This window comes from Sorex araneus, chromosome 6, assembly GCF_027595985.1.
Source record: "Sorex araneus isolate mSorAra2 chromosome 6, mSorAra2.pri, whole genome shotgun sequence".
Classification (NCBI taxonomy): Eukaryota; Metazoa; Chordata; class Mammalia; order Eulipotyphla; family Soricidae; genus Sorex; species Sorex araneus.
This window is the reverse complement of record NC_073307.1, coordinates 113,594,719-113,617,941: the sequence shown is the minus strand read 5'-3', so window position 1 is coordinate 113,617,941 and position 23,223 is coordinate 113,594,719. Positions and strand designations below refer to the sequence as shown.

General features: G+C 35.6%; 1 protein-coding gene across 3 annotated transcripts in view; it reads right to left on the bottom strand.

The window, feature by feature from the left end:
• Positions 1-1,101: 1,101 nt before the first annotated feature.
• Positions 1,102-23,223, bottom strand: part of USP47 (ubiquitin specific peptidase 47) — a 107,705-nt gene continuing 85,583 nt past the window's right edge. For all 3 annotated transcript variants that reach the window (XM_055142900.1, XM_004613597.3, XM_004613598.3), the window contains 11 exons: positions 21,003-21,118; positions 18,449-18,568; positions 14,748-15,525; positions 9,362-9,537; positions 8,930-9,010; positions 8,069-8,184; positions 7,547-7,665; positions 6,132-6,262; positions 4,320-4,367; positions 4,102-4,232; positions 1,102-3,287 (listed from right to left, as the gene is read on the bottom strand). In XM_055142900.1, the coding sequence (XP_054998875.1) occupies positions 3,113-3,287; positions 4,102-4,232; positions 4,320-4,367; positions 6,132-6,262; positions 7,547-7,665; positions 8,069-8,184; positions 8,930-9,010; positions 9,362-9,537; positions 14,748-15,525; positions 18,449-18,568; positions 21,003-21,118 (1,991 nt within the window). In that variant the 3' untranslated portion in view covers positions 1,102-3,112. The remainder of the gene's footprint in view (positions 3,288-4,101; positions 4,233-4,319; positions 4,368-6,131; positions 6,263-7,546; positions 7,666-8,068; positions 8,185-8,929; positions 9,011-9,361; positions 9,538-14,747; positions 15,526-18,448; positions 18,569-21,002; positions 21,119-23,223) is intronic.

Sequence of the window (23,223 nt, the reverse complement as noted above, 5' to 3'; positions counted from 1 at the left end):
GAGCAAATAGTGTCTTAAAACATTTTATTAGTAAATGCTTGGTTTATATAATACCTATTTTATATAGCGGGGTAGTGTAAAAAATTTCTCAGGAGCAAAGGGGGGTTGCAAGTGGAAAAGTTTAAGCCCAGCTCCAAGCTAGAATTTGTAAGACAAAGGTCTGAGAGTTAGGGCCTAGGTGTCAAACAAAGGACACAGTTCAGAGGGAAATGGCCAACTGCAAAGGAAATACTAGGGTAGTGCAGAAGATACTTTATTGTACTCACTTCATACTTAGCAATAACACTGTGGTGCTGAGGCTGGCATTCTGTGGAAGGTGCATCTCTTGGTCTAGAGATGAGTCACCAACAATTCCAAAGCCAGCAGACGGGCCACTAGTGCTACTTAACTATTTTCAAGCTGTGACACTGGCTCAACCATCTTCTCAGTATTTTAAAACACTTTTCCTTACAAGATCTTACCAGCTTCTTTCCTCACCACTTTGATCTCTGACTTCTACCCCTTAAGTCAAATTCCTCAAATTTAAGAGGCGAAACTTTGACTAGAAACTTTAATAGGACCAGCTGAACACGGCATTTTCTCGATATCACAGCTTTTGCTTCTTTTGGTAAGAACGGCTCCCTCACCCCCCATTTTTTTCCCCTCACCTTTTTTTACCAGCCCTAGAGAGATGGATGGCTTGGTTCTCACAAGGCTTGGCTAACACAAACCCATCTGCCCCTGGTAAAAGCTCTTCAAATGGCGGTGAAATCCTGGGGTGCAGGGTGGCAATTTGCTGCATGGAGGTGAGGGCCTGCACTGGCAGTCAGCAGATGAGGGATGACCAGGCTGCTCTGCCCTGGGGGGCTCAGGGCACCGGATGCTGTTACTCGTGCTCTGCCTCTTGGCTTCCTGGTGTTGACTTCATTCTGAATCCAGTTGCACAGGAAAGCTCCCTCATAAAAATGATGGCTCCCCTTCCCACAAACTTCATTTGTAAAGCTCACTACCCTTTCATGGAAATTACTCAAGTATGGCACTATGTTCTTTCCTCTTAGTATTTGTAATATATTTGCAGTCAGAAAGAGCAGTTCAATACAAAACAGGGCTCAAGGCACAGAATGAGGAGCAGAGATGAGAAGAATTTTACCATTTACTTTTTATAGGAACACTAAACCAAACCAGATCCAAGCCTACTTTGTTTACAACTTGACCTCTGCTCCACAGAGTCAGTCATCAAAAGCAGAAACCTTATTTATTAACCCCCATATCCCAAAATAAGCAGGCCTGTATCAGAACCAAAAAGCTGCTATGTTACATCAGAAAATCGAAAGGATCCAAAAGACAATACATCACAAAGTTTAGCATTATCTCTAAGAATACCACCAATTCCACTTATTGAAAACTTAGGACAATACTTCAATAAATTTAGCAGAATGAGACATAGTTTACATGGAATAAAAATCAGCCAGAAAAGTGTGAGAAAATAAAATTTCCTTGTGGACTCCAAGAGACCAATAATATAATATGGAATTAACAATCATTATATTCTATTTGCAGAGCCAACATCTGCTAATACTTTTTTCTTAGTATATTCTTCCTTAAAAAAAAAGGGGGGTAGAAATCTGGTTTTGAAATATTGACAGGATTCATCAGTTAAATATTAACATATTTTCTTCTCTTTTATGAGAACTTTACTGTAAACAAACCTTATAGAAGTGAGATTATTCAATACACATTATAAAATGTTCTATTTAAAGAAAACAAATCTATTCTTAAACCCAGATTCTTCATTCACAAAAGTTTAATGACTAAAATAACACAACAGAATGAACAAATGTTTTATTGGCATGTTCATTGTTGTAAACAGCATCTGGCATGAAAAAGTTTTACCAAAACCTTTTTTTGTTGATTTTTATAAATTAGATGGCATTTCAAAATTTACGTAGAATTGTGTTCATTGAATAGTTATATTTAGCAAAGCAAAAACTTGCTGATTCTTCTAGACTTTGCACTAAAATCATGTTGACTGCATCAGCTGTGCCTTGACCTGACTTACTAGCAAGTTATTCAACACGATGTTAAGACATTTCCCCAAAGTTAAACTACACGGAACTACAAATCAACTCCAAAAATTAAAGTGGGACTTACAAGGGTTCTAGAAGATTCAAACTTGAAGTAAATCTTCAGAAATAAATGTACAAAGAAGAAAAAAATAATTGAAGCCACTGAACAGAAAAACCTCATTAACAAGGGCAAATACAATCGTATGGGACCCAGCACTGAGGATTTACACTTATGGAGACTGTTCTATTTCTTAATGTACACAACGTACATCATGAATGATATGTGAAAAGAATTACCATGGGAAATAGCTGGACTGCAATTATAACTCAACAGGATCGATTTTATTTACATGCTGAATGGGTAAAACTTTCTCTACATCCATAACTTAGGTACAATCAGTTATAATTATAGTATTGCAGCAATTTGAGCTGCTGCCTGCTGGGAGTGGTCTAAGGGAAACATTGTGATGGTTCTGAATAACGTTCTTAATACTTGGCAAAAAATGAGACAGATAAAAAACACACTTCACAATTCTTTACTGGGTTGCAGCTGGTTCTAAGAATTTTCTTTCCTCACTTTCTAGTTTTGCTGCTTTCCAAGAGTCAACACACGTTGTATTTACTTCTAATTGTCAATGAGGTAATGTGTGTATCAGTGAAATAAACAGAAAATTAATTCATTCATGGCCTTTGCACAGCTTTTATTATTAAGCTATGAGCATCCTTTTTGAGGCTAGTTTTACTAGCAGCTATGTGCACATCTGTCCGCCAAGAAAGTTTACTCATTCCCCTTCCCCTTTTCTAGTAGCAGGTTTTGCTTTTTGTTTTTATTTTTTGCACATCCCTTTTCACTTTACAGTACATTTGACTATAGTGCACAACATGATTCCAAGTCAAAACAGTGGCCCTCTGGGCACTGAGCTTCTGATTGGTGAAGGGCAGTCCAATCAGTGCTGGTGTCACCGGGTTACCCCTAATCATGTCCGGCCATAATGGCACTACACAGTAGTAGTGAACCGTCTAATTAAAACCAAAGATTCCCCAGGGAAAATGCTACACTAGTAGAGTCAGTCTTGAGTCAGATCTTTATTTGGTGCTCCATCCAGATATATTTTTAGTGCTTTCTCTTTTCGAGGTGAGTATGTTACACGGTGTCCTGTCTTCTGGAGTCGACTGCTTTCTTTTTTCATCAGTTCATTTCTCTGCTCATCTGTCAACTCCATTAACTCTTCTGCTTTATCCCTATATTTAAAAGATTAGCAATACATTAGACCAGTATGCACATGTGCCTCTATTCTTTGTGTCTGAATACTATATGTTCCTCAAGGAGAAAATACAATTTGATTGTCACTGGACAAATGAAACAATCTCATAGTTTAAATAATTTAATTTAAGATAATAATTCATTAAATAATCTCATAGGCCTATATTTCTAATGTGTCATATTAACACAGAAGCACTTTGAAAACTGGCACAGGAACTTATAACTAACATTTACTGAACATTTATTCATAAGAGAATACCATTAAAAAAATGCAATGGCTCTAATTTTCATAAATTCTTGATTCAAAGTTGTTGTTGCTGCCATTTTACTGAAGAGAAGCCAGGTAGTGATAAACTAATTCTAAGCCTACATCTGCTGGTCTTTAAAGACTTCTTTTTCCTTTTCATCTATATCATTAAAGAAGGTAACCACTAGATACATGTGCCCACTGAGTGACACGTACTTGATCCAAACTGAGATTTGCTAAAAGTGTAACATACATACGATATTTTTAATTATAAGACAGAGTGTAAAAATGTCATAAATTATTTTAATATTACATGTAATAATAATTTGGATTTATTAGGTTAGAAATGTGTTACTGATACTAATTTCACTTGTTTCTACTATTTAAAAATATGACTCTTAGAAAACTTCAAGTGTCATGTGTCTCTGCTTCTTTTGGTCAGGACTGCTCTAATCATAACAATATTAAAGGCATTTGTAAAAGATATTTATTGTGCAAAAAAAATGTTTCATCACTAGAAATAACAAAAAAACCCTGAGTGTTACCTATAAAATATGACAACACCATCATCACAGATATAGAGAGGCCAGACGTTCAGGGTAGAAACTTTAGGGTTCCAGTCTAAATCCTGATGAATATCAAGGACTGATATGTCACAGGGAAAAGTTCCTCTACCCTAAGGAAAAAAGAATGAGTGAATAAATTATGGTATGGGTCATACTTATCAAGCATGAACTTTTAGGAATTGTTCTCAGGGACATACCTTGGCAAACTCAATGTCTTCCAAAGGAATTCCACTAATTTCAGAGAGCTGTAAAAGGAAATATTTTATGAGTTTATTTTAAAAATAAATATGTCGAAGAAAAAAATCTTACCCATCAACAAACAGAAATAGCCTAATGTTTTTCAATGAAGTATTCTAGTTTATTAAGGGAAAAAAAAAACAAACCAGAAGCACCATTCTTTCCTGTGTCCACAATGCAAATGTCACATATGTCCCAGAAATAAACTTATTTCCTATGCAGTATAAACTACATAAAAAGACTGCACAATGTGTAAAATTATATTTATAAAATATCTCTATATCACAATTTTATATAACTTACATGTACAAATAGAATGCAGGATCACCTTAACTTATTCAACAGATGAACAATAAGTCATTTTATTTTTTACCGATACACATAATGAGAATTTTTAATTTTTCTTTTTATAATTAATAAATTGTAAATAGATATCCATGCATATCCTTATGAATTATGATAGAATAAAAATGTTCTACCAATTGTATGATAGTTATTTCCCTCAATCCTTTCACCCTAATTTATAAGGGATGAAAAAGTTATACCATTTTTACTTGTTTTTTTTTCTATCAGCTGTTTACACATGGTATCTATTTTTTTTTAAGTAAATAGATTTCGAGGGTTTTATTAAGGTGTGGAGTGAGAGACAGAGTGAGTGTAATGCACTCAAGTGAGGACGAGAGAACACAGGCTTCTCTAAGGTCGGAGAGAGCCCCTAGTCACATCCCAGCATTAGACATGAAAGTGTGAAAGTACACATCTCAAGGGGAAGGTGCGGGTGCCACATGTGCTCAGGCGCCACATGTGCTCGGTCACGTGGGGGCAAGCAGCACATGGGCTCGGGCAGCATATGTGCCTGGTATCTATTTTTAAATAGATTTTTCATTTTATGAATACTGTAGCTGTTTAAAAAATTATGGACATTATGTTTATAAACATTTTTCTGTCTGCAGAAGAGTTAAACTTTTATGTGGTATATCTTTTTACTTTTGTCTTTTAGCATTACACTTAAAATCTCTTTCTCCAAGACTATAAAAATATTTTTAGTATATTCAGTACTTATCGTTTTATTATATTTTAAAATATATTTAGAATCTATTGATATACTTAAAATTATTTTGTATTTGGTGCAAGTTATAAAAATGGACTCCCCCTAACTCAACCCAAGCCAATGCCAAATTATCTTCACCCCTTTCCTCCCAAATTTTCCCCCAATAAAAATTTTCTTAGAATTTCTTCTTTTAATGTGGGAAAATATAAAAAAGATCTTCACCTGGATTCTTTATTCAATTCTACCTCATTTGGTTTTTAAATATACATAGCACTTTGGTAAAGTATTCTAATTACTAGGACAGAGTTATTTTTTAGTGGGGGTGGTGGTGGGGTGTGTGTGTGGGGAGAGGGGGGCTCTTGGAGAGTCTAGGGTTTGACTGCTGGCTCTGTGACCAGAGATCACTCTTGGTGGTGCTCAGGGACCATTTATGGTACTGGAGATCAAAGCTGGATTGGTTGTGTACCAGGCAAGTGCCTTACACCTGCTGTGTATCCCTTCTGCCCCCCATTTAGGACAAGATGAATCAAATAATAGAAAATGAGAGTCCACTTCTGGATGGCGAGAGCTAATTTAATTTTTCAATACATCAAGAGCATTAAGAAACAAGAATAGGGTCATACAAGGTGTGAGAAAGAGAAAGTCACATCAGAGTCTGACATTTCCTAAACCAGTTCTTTATGTAAAAAAAAAAACCAAAAACCCAAAATATATATGTTACCTTTTCTCGCAACTCATCAACACTACTGCTTTCCAATACAACCTCTTGAAAGGGATCCAACTTCATTTCTGAAGGCCTCCACCGTCTTGACAAAACTGCAAGCTGTGACATAGATTTCATCTTCTCTACGCCTATAAATATATAAGATGGTCATCATTCTATACCTCTTTAAGACTGATTGATCACTTGATTTTTCTTGTATTGAATGACTAAACAGATTTACTTTGTGGTAGTCTTTAAAAGTAGGCAATTATCCTAAGAAATTTTGAGAAAGAATAATTTACTCTCTTCCAATCTCAAAAGCGGACTCCTAACTCTTATGAGCTCTCCTCCTACCATTACTCCTAAAATCTTCATTCTCCAAAAACTGCTTCTCTGTTGATTATCGTCCCACAATCCAAAATAAAATAATCTTCGCATTTACTTTTTTCACTCAAGACATCCTTAACTGTTTTCATTTGCTCCTAAATTAGTTCAACTGTCATCTTTCTCACTGGTGTATGCAGGAGAAAACTTCTGAGTTGGTCCTTTATACCTTTCACTTTTTTTTTTTTCGAAGATTACTTTTATACTGCATTTTTAAATTACAGGTTTGTAGTTCTGGTTCTCCCAACAGACTCTGGCAACTGAAGGGCAATCACTGGTTCTTACTCTGTTCGTTTGGTTTTTGGATCACTCCTGCAGTTATTTCTGGCTCTGTGTTCACAGATCACTTTTAGGGGTGCTTGGGTGATCATACGAAGTGTTGGGGATCAAACTTGGGTCAGCTGCATGCAAAGCATGTGCTCAATAGGGCTACATCTCTGGACCCATACTACTGAACTTTAAACCAAATTAGATCTGAAGTAACCAGATCTAGGTGAGGTATATCATTAAAATTCCTGAAAATTAAATATTTATCATATAAAATTATCCCTGAATTTGTAATCACTAAAAGCTAGACGAAAGGTCTGGAACAGATTATCTTTCACAGTCCTCCAAATAAATAATTCTGCTGACACTATGATCTCAAGATGTCTCGCCTCCAAAACAGTGGTGATAAATTTCTGCTGCTCAAACCCTGCTTCCCTGCATTTGTGGTATATGGTATATGGTATAAGAAATCTAGTCACTGTCCTCAAAATCTGATAAATCACTAAATACCATGCTCTCAAGACAAAACAAGGCATTAAAAAGAGAAAGCAAGTAATAAACATGACTAACAATTTTCTATAACTAGTACTAAAAATTTATTATTGAAATTATAATTCCCTAACAAGGACTTTACATTCCCAAGATAGAGGGGGCGGGGGAAGTAGTATTTAAAAGGCAAAGGGGTCCAAAGGATAGAGGATACTCATTATTGAATAAAAATCTATAGTTTCAATCAGCTCTAGAGCATTTCTAACCAATATTTCCCAACCAAAAAGTTATACCATCAAGAACTTCAAGGAAAACCTCCCAGTTGCTGGAAATATTAATATCTTCTTCATAAATATGACAATCCAGAAAGACAGTGCCAGGATTCTTCCATGTTTTTTTCCTTAGTCGAAACCTATAAATATAATGCATTTTAAGCTACTATAATTAAAAAAAAATAATTTAAATAAATCTGATACCAAGGAAAAATAAATTAAGTTCAAATACAAAAGTGGCTATTCATTAAAATTTTGGAGAAAAAAAAAATAAAATAAAATAAAATTTTGGAGAAACAAAATGGTCTCAATACTTTAAACTTAGTTTCCCATAGAAATTAAGCTTAATTTCTATGGGAAATTAAACACAATTTAATTTTTTTTAATTTAACTAAGCACAATTTAATACTTTTGACTTCTATTAATCTGTAATGCTGATAATATGAACAATACAGAAATTATTCATTTCTTTCTGCTCTAGAAAATCCTCTCAGCCCATATTAAGTGGACAGTCATCAGATCACTGATAATATTGCAATTTACCTGTCAATACTGAGCTCTAAACCACACTGCTCCCTGAGTTGAGGAATTAATTCCTCTTTTGATTGCCGCACAGTCATTCCTTTAGCAAACACAGCATCTAGCAGAAACTTGCATGGCTAGGAATATAACATGAAAAAAAAATTAAAGCTTTAATTACACACTAAAAGGATTAATGGGAAATTCTATTTGCACTTTATGGTGTGACAATTACTATTATTATTTTCATTTGTTTTGGGGTCGCACTCAACTATGTTCAGGGCTTACTTGTGGGACACTGGATGGAAGGAAGCAGACACTCTGGTGGTGGGTGTGGTGTTAGAATGATGTAGTCATTAAAGTGTCATTAACAATACTGCAAATCATCATGCCTCAATAAAAATGGGAGAAAAAAACTGGGAAAAAATCAAGTAAAATACGACATTTGGTGGAGAGGAGGGAGATGCAGAACAAATTTTGCCTCATTCTAGATTTCTGGTAATACTTTATCTTAAAAAAATTTAATAGAGCTCAAAGGTCTCAATTTAAAAAAAAAACCTATTATGAATTCAGGGAATGGACAACAAAAAACAGTGTAAGGTTCATAGGTTCATATTTATCCACTGCCTGTTCTGTTAATAAAATTTTATTTGGACTCAGCCACCTCTATTGGCTTCCTCATTATCTGTATCTGCTTTTGTGCAACAATGGCAGAACCAAAAGAAGTTTTTGTGCTATCATGGCAGCAGAAGCAGTATTGTTTATAAAACTGAGTATTTGCCAATCCATGCTTTACAGATAGCAAATCCACACAAACCAATGGCTAGTAACATAATCTCTATGCTATACGTGATTTTAATAATGGTCCAACAGTATATCACTTACCTCTTGTTCATTGACTAGAAGCTGGTACACCTTAACTCTGTACTCTCCTTTTTTAAGTGCTCTCCCCAGTCTAATTGTAATCTATAAATTAAAAACATTTTTTTAGATGTACTGTTTCAGGACAATAAATAACCTATTCTCATCCCCACTGCTCAGTTTTGCTTTTCATAGTTCTCTAGATTATGGGCTCTTTGAGAACAAGTTTATTTTTACCTCAGACTTCACAGCACCTAGAACAGTAACTGACATAGTTAACACTTAATATTTGTTACATGAATGAAAAATACCCGCCCTCCCCTCAAATTACATAAAATCACCAAACAATAACAAATTAACTTTTTATGATATATATTTCACCTTACTTGGAAGTAGTGTAAGATGTTCTCATATCTATTATTTAAAAGACTAATTATTTTGAATTATTTAATCAACCTTATTGTCATCTGAAAATGATGAAAGGGTCTCATTCAGTCGGACGCTCTCAAACTCTTGGTTGCTGGCATACACTCGAAAGACCTTGAAGTGAGAAGACAAAACTCCAACAAAAGGTTCTAAATGTTGTTTGAAAGCAGCCAGAGTGATTCTTTTATCAACATGCACCATCAACCCTAAACACACACACATACAAACAAAACAAAAACATAAGAAATCTTAGAATATAAACATGCCATAAACATTTAATTATACTATAAGCAGAGGAAAGTCTCCCTTTTCAGTAATGACTTTAAATATACTACACTAGTTAGACAAAAATACACACAGAATACACGCTAGGCATAACCTGACAGTTTTAAAAGTTCTGAGATATTTAAGTACTTATTCTGCCTGCTACATTCAAAAACAACTTCTAAGAATTCTTTTTAAATATGTCAAATTCTAGTGCATACAGTTATAATGTAAGCTCTGGCTGGGTTCCAACTCTGACTTCTCTACTTCACACTTCTCTATTCAATGGACATAGGAATCTATCCTTCTTGAAACCCTCATTTCATCACATGAAAAAATGGAGATGACAGCACCCACCTCATAACACTGCAGCACAAATTCAATTGATCATGTTATCAATTGTCAACAGTGTCAGATATAAAGAAATTGCCTCAAAATTGTCATTAAATCTAGTTAGGATTTTCTACCAGAAAAAAATTAGGATCAGCATATGAAGACTCTTTATTTTGATTATCTATAATAAGAACAGCATCTAAATAGAAATTCCCTCCATCGCTAAGCTTCAACTTAAGCTCTCTTTAGCTTATAAAAGGGTTGTCTTTGATGAGCTTATTTTTTCTACTATTAATATTTTGTCATTTATGAAGATGTTTCTACAGTATGTCCATTTACTCTGGTCATTTGCCAGTAAAGTATTTTGTACGAAGGCAGTGCATATTATATGCACTGGAATAGTTCATGGTTTTCTGTTAAATTTACATCAAAGATGAAATATGAAACCTTTAAAACACTCCTGGTTTATGTTCTCAGGTAATCCTACACTTTGGTTACTTTTTCTAAGTGTATTTTCAAACAAATTAATATTTACTGTTTATAAAATATAGCTTAATAGAAAATGTGACAAGTACAAATTAGAAAAAAATATTAACAATGATCAATTTTTATTATTTAACTTTAAACCAGCATATTTCTCTAATTGTTTAGCACATCCATTTCTAAGCTTTTTTAAAGAGTACTCCTGAATTAATAATCCAGCATTTGGCAAAGAAGCTTCTATTTATTCTATCTAGCAAAACGCCAGATTTCTTGAGTGAAAAGTGAAATGAAAACTGACATCAGAAATCAGAAACCTATGGCTGGATTTTTCACACGGCTGTAAAAAACTATAGGCAGCGTCACCAAATTAACTCCGAGTCTCTTTTTCCTTCATCCTATCAGTACATCAATCTCACTGGTTTAAAGTTAGGACAAATGCTGTAAACTGGTTCTGGTTTTCCTTAGTAATGTCTTGTTACAAAATGACACACAAGTTTGCTGGCTATTGATAATAGTTTAATACAGTGACTAGGACCAAATGGTTCTGGATTTAATGGCCTGGCCTGAATGAATTCTTGGTTTCACCTCCTATATTAGATTCATGACTCTGATTTCTTAACTTTGTACGAGAATTTCCCGTCCAATAATATGGAAGTAATAATATTCATACCACATGTGTTTTGGGGTAAATACATACAAAACAAGTAACATAGCCATGGCAAAAAGTGTTATCTTAATTCTTGGCTGTAAATTTTTCATAGTTTTGTAGCTTACTATTACATAATTTTTCATATGAAGAATTGGTTAAATTGAAGAATTTAGTCCTTTCATAGTACAATCTCTAAAATACCCTCCACCTTTAAATCTCTAAAACACCTTTACAATCTCTAAAACACCTTTACAATCAAAATCCCTGGGTTTGATCCCAGCAGTGAATCAAGTATAACGAAGTTTGCAGAAACCAAAAAGAAATTTCAGTGGCCAGAGAGATAGTACAGCAGGCAAGGTGCTTGCCTCACACAAAGCTGACCCTAATTTGATTCCTGGCATCCTATGTGATACCTGAAGCACTGCCAGGAGCGATCCTGGCAAAGCTGAAGACCAGAAGTAAGCCATACCAGAAGCGTCTGGCTCATAAACCAAAACCACACAGAAAAGGGATTTAATTGCTAAAGTACTATCCGTTTGTATTTCCCTGGTTTCCCCAAGTGTTTGCAAGCTAGGTCAGCTCTGACAGCATTTTCAGAGAGATTTAATCTTTCTCCCTTAAGCAATGTCTGAATTATAAAGGATAGCTTAAAAATCACTAAGTGTAATTTCAGTTATTTTCTAAATAAAATGCGTAAATTATACATAGTCAGTTTTTGTGTTGTTTGGCTTTTGGGTCACACCTGGAGATGCACAGGGGTTACTCCTGGCTCTGCACTCAGAAATTACCCCTGGCCGTGCTCAGGGGACCATATGGGATGCTGGGATTTGAACCCGGGTCGGCCGCGTGCAAGGCAAACGCCCTACCCACTGTGCTATCTCTCCAGCCCCTATACATAGTCAGTTTTTAAAGATTCAATTCTTCATTTACTTATTATGCCTTGCTAAAGTGATTGACTTCATTGCTTCTAAGAATCTGTATTATTACTCGTCCTCCCTATGTTTCTCAGGCATTTACTTCCGGGCCTTGGGGGAACTCTGACCAAATCATTTTAGTGCTGACTACTGAAACCTCTGGTTATACCTAATCCTTATCCTCTAAGTCAGACTTCTAAAGATCAAAAGGCATTTTTATGTTTTTACTGTTTTAAAACAAATTTTGTGTGGCTTCTGAAAGTCTCAATATATTGTAATTACTCTCTTCATTACTATGATTTTTATTATAATACAGGAAAATTAACCACTGTAAATTTCTGTAAGGATTAAAAGTGACTGGCAACCATTCTACAACAGAAATGAGATCACTCAAGACTCAAGTCTTAATCAGAAATCTAAATCCTAAGGATTTATACTAAATGTTTTTTTTTTATTTTATTATTTTATTTTTTTATTTTTTGCTTTTTGGGTCACACCCAGCGATGCTCAGGGGTTACTCCTGGCTTTGCACTCAGGAATTACTCCTGGCAGTGCTTGGGGGACCATATGGGGTGCCGGGGATCGAACCCGGGTCGGCCACGTGCAAGGCAAATGCCCTACCCGCTGTGCTATCGCTCCGGCCCCTATACTAAATGTTTTTTAAGGTTGGTATCAACATCCATCAAACTTTCAGTACATTATTCTGAAATGAATAACTTAAAAATGAAATTTCAAACCTTTTTCTAAATAGATCTGCTTTAAATATCTTTGTATGCTAAGGGGGTTAAAGATGGTAAGCAAGCAGAGTATTTACTTACTAGTTTCCCTTTACTACAATTCAGGAAAGAAGTAGTTGCTACAGGGTGGAGAATGTACATTAGCCTTATAATCAGAATATCTGAGTTTGATATCCAGCAGTGTGACCCAGTAGCTTTGTGATCTAAGCCAAATTAATTACCCTATGTGTACCATTTCAATGATCAATGAAGCATCTAATAACATCAATGTTTCACTCTGAGAGGACTAAGAGAAACTATAAGTTAATGAAATAAAACCTTCATTTTCCTTATGATGTAAAAACTCCATGGGAACTTAAAGTATAACGAAGTTACTGTACTCATTTTGGCCTACCAAACTGTATTTTCAGAGAACAGCTTTCGTATTAATAGGAATCGGATTCACTTAAAACACAAATTTGTGTAAGTTTACTTCTAGTTTCATAGTATTTTCATTTCCCTTTTATAAATGAAACAAAACAAATTTTGTTTTGCTTGTATTTGGACCGTACTCAGCAGTGCTCACTCCTGGCACTGCATTCAGGGTTCACTCCTGGTAGGTTAGGGGTAATAATATTGGGTGTCAGGGATCAAACCTCGGTCAACAGCATGCATAAGCATGTGCCCTGCACACTGTACTATTACACTAGTCCCTTAAAAGACCAAAACTTGAGACTTCAAGCATCACAGTCCTTAGCTTTTAATGGTTGTCTAGTGCTTGTTTGCTTGTCGCTATAGAAAATACAGGCTGCATTTCATCTCTACACCAAATAGCTACGCAAGACCTTGCATATAGCACAGATTCAGAAGTTATTAGAAGAGATGAACAACTGGCTTCTCTTCTAAAAGTAATAGAGGCATTCAATTAGAGTGCCTTAAATTCTAACAATTTTACTTCTTACTGGCTATTTATGGATTTTCAAGCAAGTCATTTATCCTTTGAGTTTCACCTTCTTATCTGTCAAATGAAGATGCTGGTATTTTGCCCTATTAATTTTAAGAAAGCTTCAAGTGAGAATGAGAAAATATAAAGAAAAGTGATGTTAATATCTGCTAATATCTGCTTATTAAAGACCAACACAAAGCATTTCATTTTTTAAATTATTGCATTTTAGACTATTTAGGAATGAAGTTACTACTTCTTGTACCTAATTGTCCTAGTTCCCTGATTCTAATCTGAGATTTTACGTAAGCTTTTCTATGGTTTGAAACCTCAGGCAATGTTGTGGTGTGTCTTTGTTGCTGGTGCTTGTGAAATCATGACATTATGTTTTGTTTTGTTTTTTGGGTCACACCTGGCTCTGCACTCAGGAATCACCCCTGGCGGTGCTCAGGGGACCATATGGGATGCTGGGAATCGAACCCGGGTTGGCCACGTGCAAGGCAAACACCTTACCCGCTGTGCTATTGTTCCAGCCCCCGAAATCATGACATTATGAATTCCCAATTTATATTTTGCTTTCTTCAAATTCTGAACTTAAAAAACAAAGGAGTAGGGCCTTTCCCATTCTCTGGCTCTGAGTTACTTATGGCTATCTACAGAACATGGGAAGGGTGTTATTTGCTTTGGAGGATGAAGGGAATTAAAAATTATCTTGGACTCTGAATATTAAACTTTCTAAAGTGTATGGCCTTTTTTCCCCCTCTGGAAGGAACATGGGGGTTTTATTTTTTCCTTATGAGCCATTTAACTTTCACTTAGAATTTATCACAATTCTTTTCCTTTAAAAATTCTTTTAAAAAACTTTTCTTACCAGAATTATGACATTAATTACTGTCATAGGTCTAACACACTTAGGTTAAAGGTCTAATAACACTCTTCACTGTAATTGTATAAAAAATGAAAGCAAAGGCAATAAAGATAATTTTATAATCCAAAAAAGTTACAGGTGGTCTTATAAAGTTCTTCTCAACTGATTCCTTTCTTAACTAAAAACTTAGTCTACAAGAAAAAGACACTTTTTCAATGAGTCTTTTTTTTTCTTTTAAGTACATACATTTATGTCCTTCCCCAGAACCTTCATCCGCAGCATAGGATTCTGCTTTGAAATACATGTACTGTATTTCTCCCCTACTTTTGCCACTCTCATCATATTCACTATCAGTTCCAGAGTCTTCTTCTGCTGTATCCCATGTCTCTTTTTTCCCTTCATTTGCTTTAGTTCTTCTACTACTGGTGATACTATGAGAGTCAAGTCCATTAGCCAAAGGGATCTGAGCATTATCTGCATTGCACAGTGTATCACTGCTGTGACTAGAGCTAAGAATATCACTGTCCACTGAACTTGTACTCCTGTCATTATTCACATCTGAGTCTGACCGCTCTTCAGACTGAAAATTTTCTGGATCAGAAGTCTGAATATGCTGTTCAAGTTCTCTATTATCCACTGATGCTGAAGAGTCCCTTTCATTGAGAGGTGACTCGATGTTTTCAAAGTCACTTGTCTCAGTACTCTTACTGCTGTCCCCATTATCTCCATCCTGCTGTTGCTGTAGAGACAAGCTTTTGAGTTTTTCAGTGCTTTCTTCGAGAATCGCTTCCACAGACTTCAGGTTTCCCACAGGTCCTTTGATGCCTTCACAGTCATCATTCACATTACTAGAATCACCCCCAGCTTTCTGGTATGCTGTCCTTTTGGAGTTAGATCCTGGAGATTGTTCAGGTAACAATACAAATAATCTGATTGTATTTGCATGACGGTCCAGAAGTTTCCATAAATGAGAGTCTATAAAGGCCACTTGGTAATCCAAAGTCTCAGAACTTTCAACGAACACCTAAAAAGTAAGACAGAGTTACAGTGTACCACGAGTACATTTAATAACATTCTCACTAATCAGAAAAATACTACCACTTCAAGAGTAAATATGGAACTTGAAATAATAGCTTCTTTAAAAGAGTATACTTATTAGTGGTATTGAAGGTACAATATATGGTTTTGTATATTAAAACCATAAAAATTATTACCACTATTATAACCATGTTACCTAAACTGCAATTTTAAAAACAAAAGGTGGTAGAGAAAGTCAAATACATGCAAAATAATATCCTAAATAAGCAGCAAAACATCAATAAAACAATATCATATACACTATTTCTAGAACTTAAAGTAAGCAAGCAATAAGGCTTGGTATCAAGAGTATAACTGAGGCAGAATGCCAGGTGGCAACAGAGAGAGCTGGGGGCACCAAGATGCCTGTGGCTTATCAGGTTTTGGCCCCTAGTCTACTAGCTACAGACTCTTCCTGACTCAATGTGGGGAGTCCCACAGCAATATGGACCAGAGAAAGTGTACATAAAATTCCCATAAACAAGGAATGTAAGGAACACTCCAGGGGCGACTGGAAAGAAAAGGATATCCTGAACAAGAAAGAAGTATCACTATGGAACAGCAAATTGAAATCAGAAAAAAGATCTCTAAGCCTATATGTAACACCAGGGAGAATAAAGAAATGGAAGAATTCTCACTGACACTCATAAACAAAGACAAAAGCCTGGGAAAAACCCTCAAGCCAATCAGTCTTCAAAATTCCCTGAAGAAAATGGCAAAGCAATAATTATAATGGTGTTCATACAAATGGGCAACTCAAAGGAAGAGAACTTTAACAAGGACAAAGACCGTATGAGAAAAGTCCAAAAAGAAATCAGTAAGCTGAAGAACAGAGTGGCTGAACTAAAAAATACAACAGAGAACGCAACAGCAGAAGCAAAGTGCACTCAAGGATAAAGTAGAGGAGTCATCAAAAAAATAACAGAAAAAATTAGAACAAATGAGGAAAACATGAGATTTATGCGACAGCATTAAGTTGAACAGTATTTGCATCATGAGTGTTTCAGAAGGAGAGGAAAGAGAAGAAAAGAACTATTCTTAGTTGAAATAACAGCAGAGACTTTTCGGAATCTGGAGTGGTTAGTAAAGGATAGCTGAGACCAGATCTAGGAAACCCAAAGCTTTCAAACAAAGCCGAACAGATACACAAAAAGACACAATGTAATTAAATGGAAAGGCCAAAGATACAGATAGAATTGTAAGAACACTGAGAGGAGAAGAAAACCTTATATAAAGGAAACCCCCTAGAAAACTCATGGCAGGAGCAACCAACTAAAAATCTACAAACCAGGGGAAATTAGGTCTGATACCGGCAAAATGTTGAATGAAAAAAAATCTCCCACCCAGAATACTCTATAAAGTTAGCTTGTACCTCAGATTCACAGGAGTGATAAAACTTCTCAGACAAACAACAGTTAAAGGATTTCATTAGCACTACTCTAGGTCTTTCCAATGAAGTATCATTCCTAAGTTGTAAAATACTTAAAAAGAATAAATTCATGAAAAAGAGTAATGATGGGGTCCATTCTAATTCAACTCCTAGAATGAATTAATGACTTACTTCTTCAAACTTAAAAGAGAATATAAGCTTACAACCTTAGATTTTGATTTGTCCAGTGATCACAGGACAAAAAAAATATGTAGATGAAATAAACGTGAAGATTTAAATGGAACCTGATCACTACGAAACACACAGATATCTAAGTACAATGGGAGAGGGGGAGGACCAAAGAAACAAAGATAAATTGGCAGGGTGGGGTGGGGGGGAAAGGGACCAAAGAAACAAAGATAAACTGGAAAAACACCCAGAATCATATAGAAAAATTGCAATGAATTCCTATATGACATTAAGTTTCACAACAATGTCAGCATTATTGGCCTGAATTAAGTGCTAATGGCCTGAATTCTGCAATCAAAAGGTACAACAGTGGCCAGATGCACCAGGAAATAAAATCCAATGCTGCTCACAGAAGACATGGCTCCATGGCTAACAGGGGTTCAAAATAGAAGGTTGAAAAATAATCATACAGGAAAACAGCAGCTTAAAAAAGGGCAGAAATAGTCATGCTTATACTAGACAAAATAGATTTCGAAATGAAAAAGGTAGTAAGTAAAAAATGGGACTAGGGAATGGGGACATAGCTCAAAAGCAGAACACTTGCTTTATATGTATGAGGACCTAGGTTCAATTACCTGGGCTAGAGGGCACAGCATATAATAATTAGGAATCATGAGAATTTTACACTCATTAACATCTGCATCAAATGAAGGGGCATTGAAATATATGAATCAACTCCTACGAGGCCTTAAAGGAGACACTGGTAGGAACATAGTAACAGCAGGAAACATTTACAATTGTACTCTCACCATTGGACATATCAGCCAGATGGGAAATCAACATGAAACAGCCAAGGAGTAGTTGGAAGAATGGAACTTTTACAGGGCTCTCCACACCCCAAAAGCTGAATGCATTCTTTCCTAGTGTATATGGAATATTCACTAGGATGGACCACACTTAGGGTACGAAGTAAGTATCAATAAAGTCATGAAGAATGAAATCCTGGGGCCTGAGATGGGACATCTGGTAAGGTGCTTGGCTGGGATGTGGCTGGCTGGAGTTTGATCCCTGGCACCACATATTGTCTCTGAGCCCTGCTAAGAATGATCCCTGAGCACAGAACCAGGAGTAAGCCCTGAGCACAGCTCACTGTGTGGGAGATCTTATGGTTCCTTACAAATTTGGTAGGAAGGTAATAGAATTTTAAACATAAGTTACAAAGACGGTGGCAGCCAAACGGGCCACTTATATCATTCAACCTAATTTCACATACTATTACCAATAGAGATAATAATGAAAATACAAATCATACCTTGTTGCTTCTAAAAAACCCTTCAATTTTCAGAGTTTTACTGGGCACAGTGAGAAGACGTAAATCATTGTAGCAGCGTTCCAGCACTATTCTCATAGTATCAGCAGGTAAATGGATGGCCTGTAATGAAAATGGTCCGATAAAAAAAACTTCTCTTTAAAAATAATTCTGTTTGACATCAATTCAACACTGATGAATTTCTCTTAAAAATGGAACAGGGGCTGGAGCAATAGCACAGCAGGTAGAGCGTTTGCCTTGCATGCGGCCGACCCGGGTTTGATTCCCAGCATCCCATATGGTCCCCTGAGCACCGCCAGGAGTAATTCCTGAGTGCATAGCCAGGAGTAACCCCAGTGCATCGCTGGGCGTGACCCAAAAAGGAAAAAAAAAAGGAACAAACTTAAAACCACTAGAACTTTATAAACTTTTAAAGACAAGGGAAAAAATATTAACTCCAACCATTAATCAATGCCATAAGTCAGAAGTAACACTTACAAATACATGTTCTAAGCTTGCTCTCTCAAGCCCTCTTCTCTTTCAAACATGTATTCCTTTCTTTCCCTCCCCTCATTCTATTTCATTCAATAAGAACTTTCTTGTATTCATTAATAAACAAATCATCTTTGAATCCAAAGAAACCAAATAACTACTGGCAAATGTTGTCAAATCAATATCTATTTAACTACTAGAGTTTTAAGAGTTCTTTTGAACTCTTAATACTCTGAGGGAGAGGAATGGTGTTTGGGTTTCTGGGCCATGATGGCAGTGCTCAGGATTTATTCCTGGTTCTATGCTCAGGAGTTACCCCGGCAATCTTCTGGAGACCTTATTCAGTGCAGGGGATTCGAATGAGGGCTGCTGTACTGCATGCAAGGTAAATAAATGCCTTACCTCTTGCTATACTATCTCTCTGGATCCTTATTTAATATTTTTATTAAGTACATTATCTTTTATATAATAATCAAATTAGTACTAAAACATTTTAAGTTATCCTAAAATCGCCATCCTTAATTTCTGGTGTCATTTTGTGAATTTCACATGAAATTAGAAAAATAAAAATAATTTACATTTTAAATAACATAATTGATTCTCAAAATACAATTAATGATAACTAATTCCAAGCAGTCTAACTATATTTTAAACATTTAGTGATTGGCACAACGGTTTATAACTGCTTTATTCTTTAAAGGCATATTTTTCCCCCAACAAGGTCAACTAGTTGCTCAAGGAAGGACTGTAATTTAGTTTTTTGGTAATTACTTGTTCATACTCTAAACAAATACATTACAGTATTACACAAATGTAATCTTATGAGCTTTTTAGTTATAGACTATGATTTCACAGTATGACATTTTCTCCAATTAGTACTTTGGCAAAAGCATTAAAAGTCATTGTTCCTTTTATTAAACAAACCAACATTTTAATATATAATACTTTACGTAACTTTTATGCACAGCATTAATTTCACTGATTTCTACAATGACCCAGTTAAAAATAGCATTTTGCAAACCCAGATGAGGCCCCAGGGATAGGGATCAAATGGTAGAAAACATGCCATTCCCTGCCCACCTTTATCACCACCAGAGTAGCCCCCATAATAATAAACAAAGAACTTACAAGATTTTCAAAATAAAATTTAAAATAAGGTGAAATACTAAAATCTGAGCTCAGTTTTTTGCCTTATGAAGAATTTCAAAAGATTTTTAACACAGAGGGGGATCTTCACCTGGGGTTCAGCAACCCTGCAGAAATTTTGCCTATGTTTGTGTTCTCTTTGTTCTATAAGGTACAGGACCTCCATAAAGAAATAATAAATTCTCTGGAATAGACTAGTCTTTTAGTTCAAGGAAATTTGAATGTTTTACTCATATTTTTCTAGTTCAAAAATTCCGAATGAGCATATGTTATGTTGCTTACATAATGTGTCCAATATCAACTTCTTTGTCAAACCTACAAACTCTTCTGGTTCTATAAATCTATTACAACATTTCTGATTACTGAAGTTTGAAGCTACTTGTCATCTGTGCCATAGCATCTGTGTCATGCTATGCCTTACCCCAATACTAACCAGTCATTAGCTGTGTAAATTCTATTTACTTAATCATCTTTACAATATACAAATTCTCTCATTTCTGATCATAGGCCTTTACCTCAATTATCAACAACTTCTTCATCTACATTCATGGCTCCTCTGCTCAATATATTTGAATAGTCTGGCATTGCTCATCATACCATCTCTGTACTTAGAAATTCTAACAAAAAAATCTACTTACTGCTGCCTGAATCAAATAAAGCCTGAGCTTTTGTCTATTTTAGAAACCTCTGTGAAATAAACTGAACATGTATTTCCAGGCACCTATTTTATAAGTCACACTGAAAACACTCATTATTCTGAGCACCTGTTTCACTTTCCTTCTTCCACACATGAATGTTTCTTCTCTACGAACTAGTTGTCTTTTAGCTATAAAATTCGACTTACGAAAGCACATACTGGCTTCTGTATCTTGTACAAAGCAGACATTCAAAACAATCACTAACCAACTAAAAAACTTACCTTTGAAATAAGCTGTTTGAATTCCATGACTGTTTGATTTAAATAAGCCCGAACAGTGACAGGAGCAGCTACAGATTCGGCCTTCAGATCAACAACATGCACTTTCACCATTACTTCTGTCACATTTGAAAACAAAACAACAAAATCTTAATATGTTTCTAATGGATTAGAAACATAACATTTTCCCTAATTATCTCAAAAATAGCTATGTCACACATGCAGACATATTAAAACTCCCATTTCACAATTTAAAACCTCATAAACATATTCAAAGAATTTGAAATATGGAAAACAATAAAGTTCCCTATATCTCTTTTAAAAAAATAACAGAAGTCAAAATGTGATTTTTAAAATGTCATGGTTTGTATTTTGTAGTAATACCCTGGGAGAGATGGCTTAGTGTCTGAAGTATATGCACTGCATGCAGGAGACCCAAATTCACTTCCTGGCACCACATGGTATGCTGAACACTGCCAGAGTAAAACCTGAGCACAAAATCAAAAGGAGCCTCTGAGTACTACCAGGTATGCCCCCCAAATCAAAACAAATACCGCTGTCAAAATTTTCAAGCATATTAAAATAACACCTGCAGTACTCTAAAATATATACTGAAACCACAGAAGTATATAATTAACTAGAGAATACAAAGCAAGAATGACAGGGCTAGAGCAGAGTTACTTGCTTTTGAACATACTTCACAAAACTAGCAAGACACTTTATAATTAAAGTCATATTCTGCTCAAAATAGTATTCTCCAGTTTCTATGGAAAATTCTATATAAAATCTATCTTGGTTTACATGTTTGTATTCTTTACAGTTAATCCATATTATTCTATTCTGTTTTTTAGGAGATCATACATAGATATCTAAAGTTTTGTAGCTGCCAGAAAAGAAACAATCTCCAAATATATTTAATATTTATTCTTTAGTTTAATATTTTAACATGAGTATGTCAATCCTTAATTTTTCACCCAAATAAAAACGAAGTATCCTGCTGAAGTCTTGTTTGAATAGCTATAGTAAGGTGAATAAAGAGTAAATAAGGATCACCTACAAATTTATAACCTATACTAATATTCATAGTTTTTTTTAAATGTAATTTTGTGATATAAAGCTCCTTAAAAAAAATGAAAAATGCCATATAATTAAGCAATACCACTCCTAAACATTTATCTAAAGAGAACTCTAATATTGAAAGATAAATCACTGTATCACTGTCATCCCGTTGCTCATCAATTTGCTCAAGCAGGCACCAGCAACATCTCCATTGTGAGACTTGTTGTTACTGTTTTTGGCATACCGAATACGCCACGGGTAGCTTGCCAGGCTCTGCCCGTGGGGGCGAGATACTCTCGGTAGCTTGCCAGGCTCTCCAAGAGGGGTGAAGGAATTGAACCCAGGTCGTCCGAGTGCAAGGCATACAACATTATTATTCATGATAGTCAAAATATGGTATCAACCTAAGAACCCATCGATGGACTTAAAATTTGGTAAATAAAGGGCAGGAGTGATAGTAGAGCAGGTAGAGCATTTGCCCTGCATATGGACAAACCAGTTTGATCTCTGGCAGTCCCATATTTTCCCTGGCACACTGGGAGTAATTCCTAAGTGCAAAGTCAGGAATAATTCCTGAGCCAAAGGGTGTGGAGCAAAACCAAAACAAAGCAAAGTGGTAAACATAATCAATGGAATGGACAGTACTCAGTTATTAAAAGTGACAAAGTTACTTCTTTTGTGACAATATGGATAAAAACTTGAGGTGATCATGCTAAGTAAAACAAAAAAGAAGTGAAAGAAGTTTACCAAATATTTTCACTTAACTGTGGCATATATATATAAAGTAAAATAAACAGTTAAATCACACACAAAAATAGCAGACTGAAAAACCTTACGGTTACAAAAGGGAAGAAAAAAAAAAAACAGTGGGAAGAAGCGGCAGAGTGGATGACAATGGAACTTGGTGGCTGGTGCTTGGTAAGTTACAAACATTACACCATAAGGCAGAGTCCAAATGAGGGAGGCACTGAAAATATATCAATCAGTTTTAAAAAAAAGATGTTATTGGGCTGGAGTGATAGCACAGCGGGTAGGGCGTTTGCCTGGCACGTGGGTGACCCGAGTTCGATTCCCAGAATCCCATATGGTCCCTTGAGCACTGCCAGGAGTAACCCCTAAGCATTGCCAGGTGTGGCCCACAAAGCAAAAAGAAACCACAAAAATC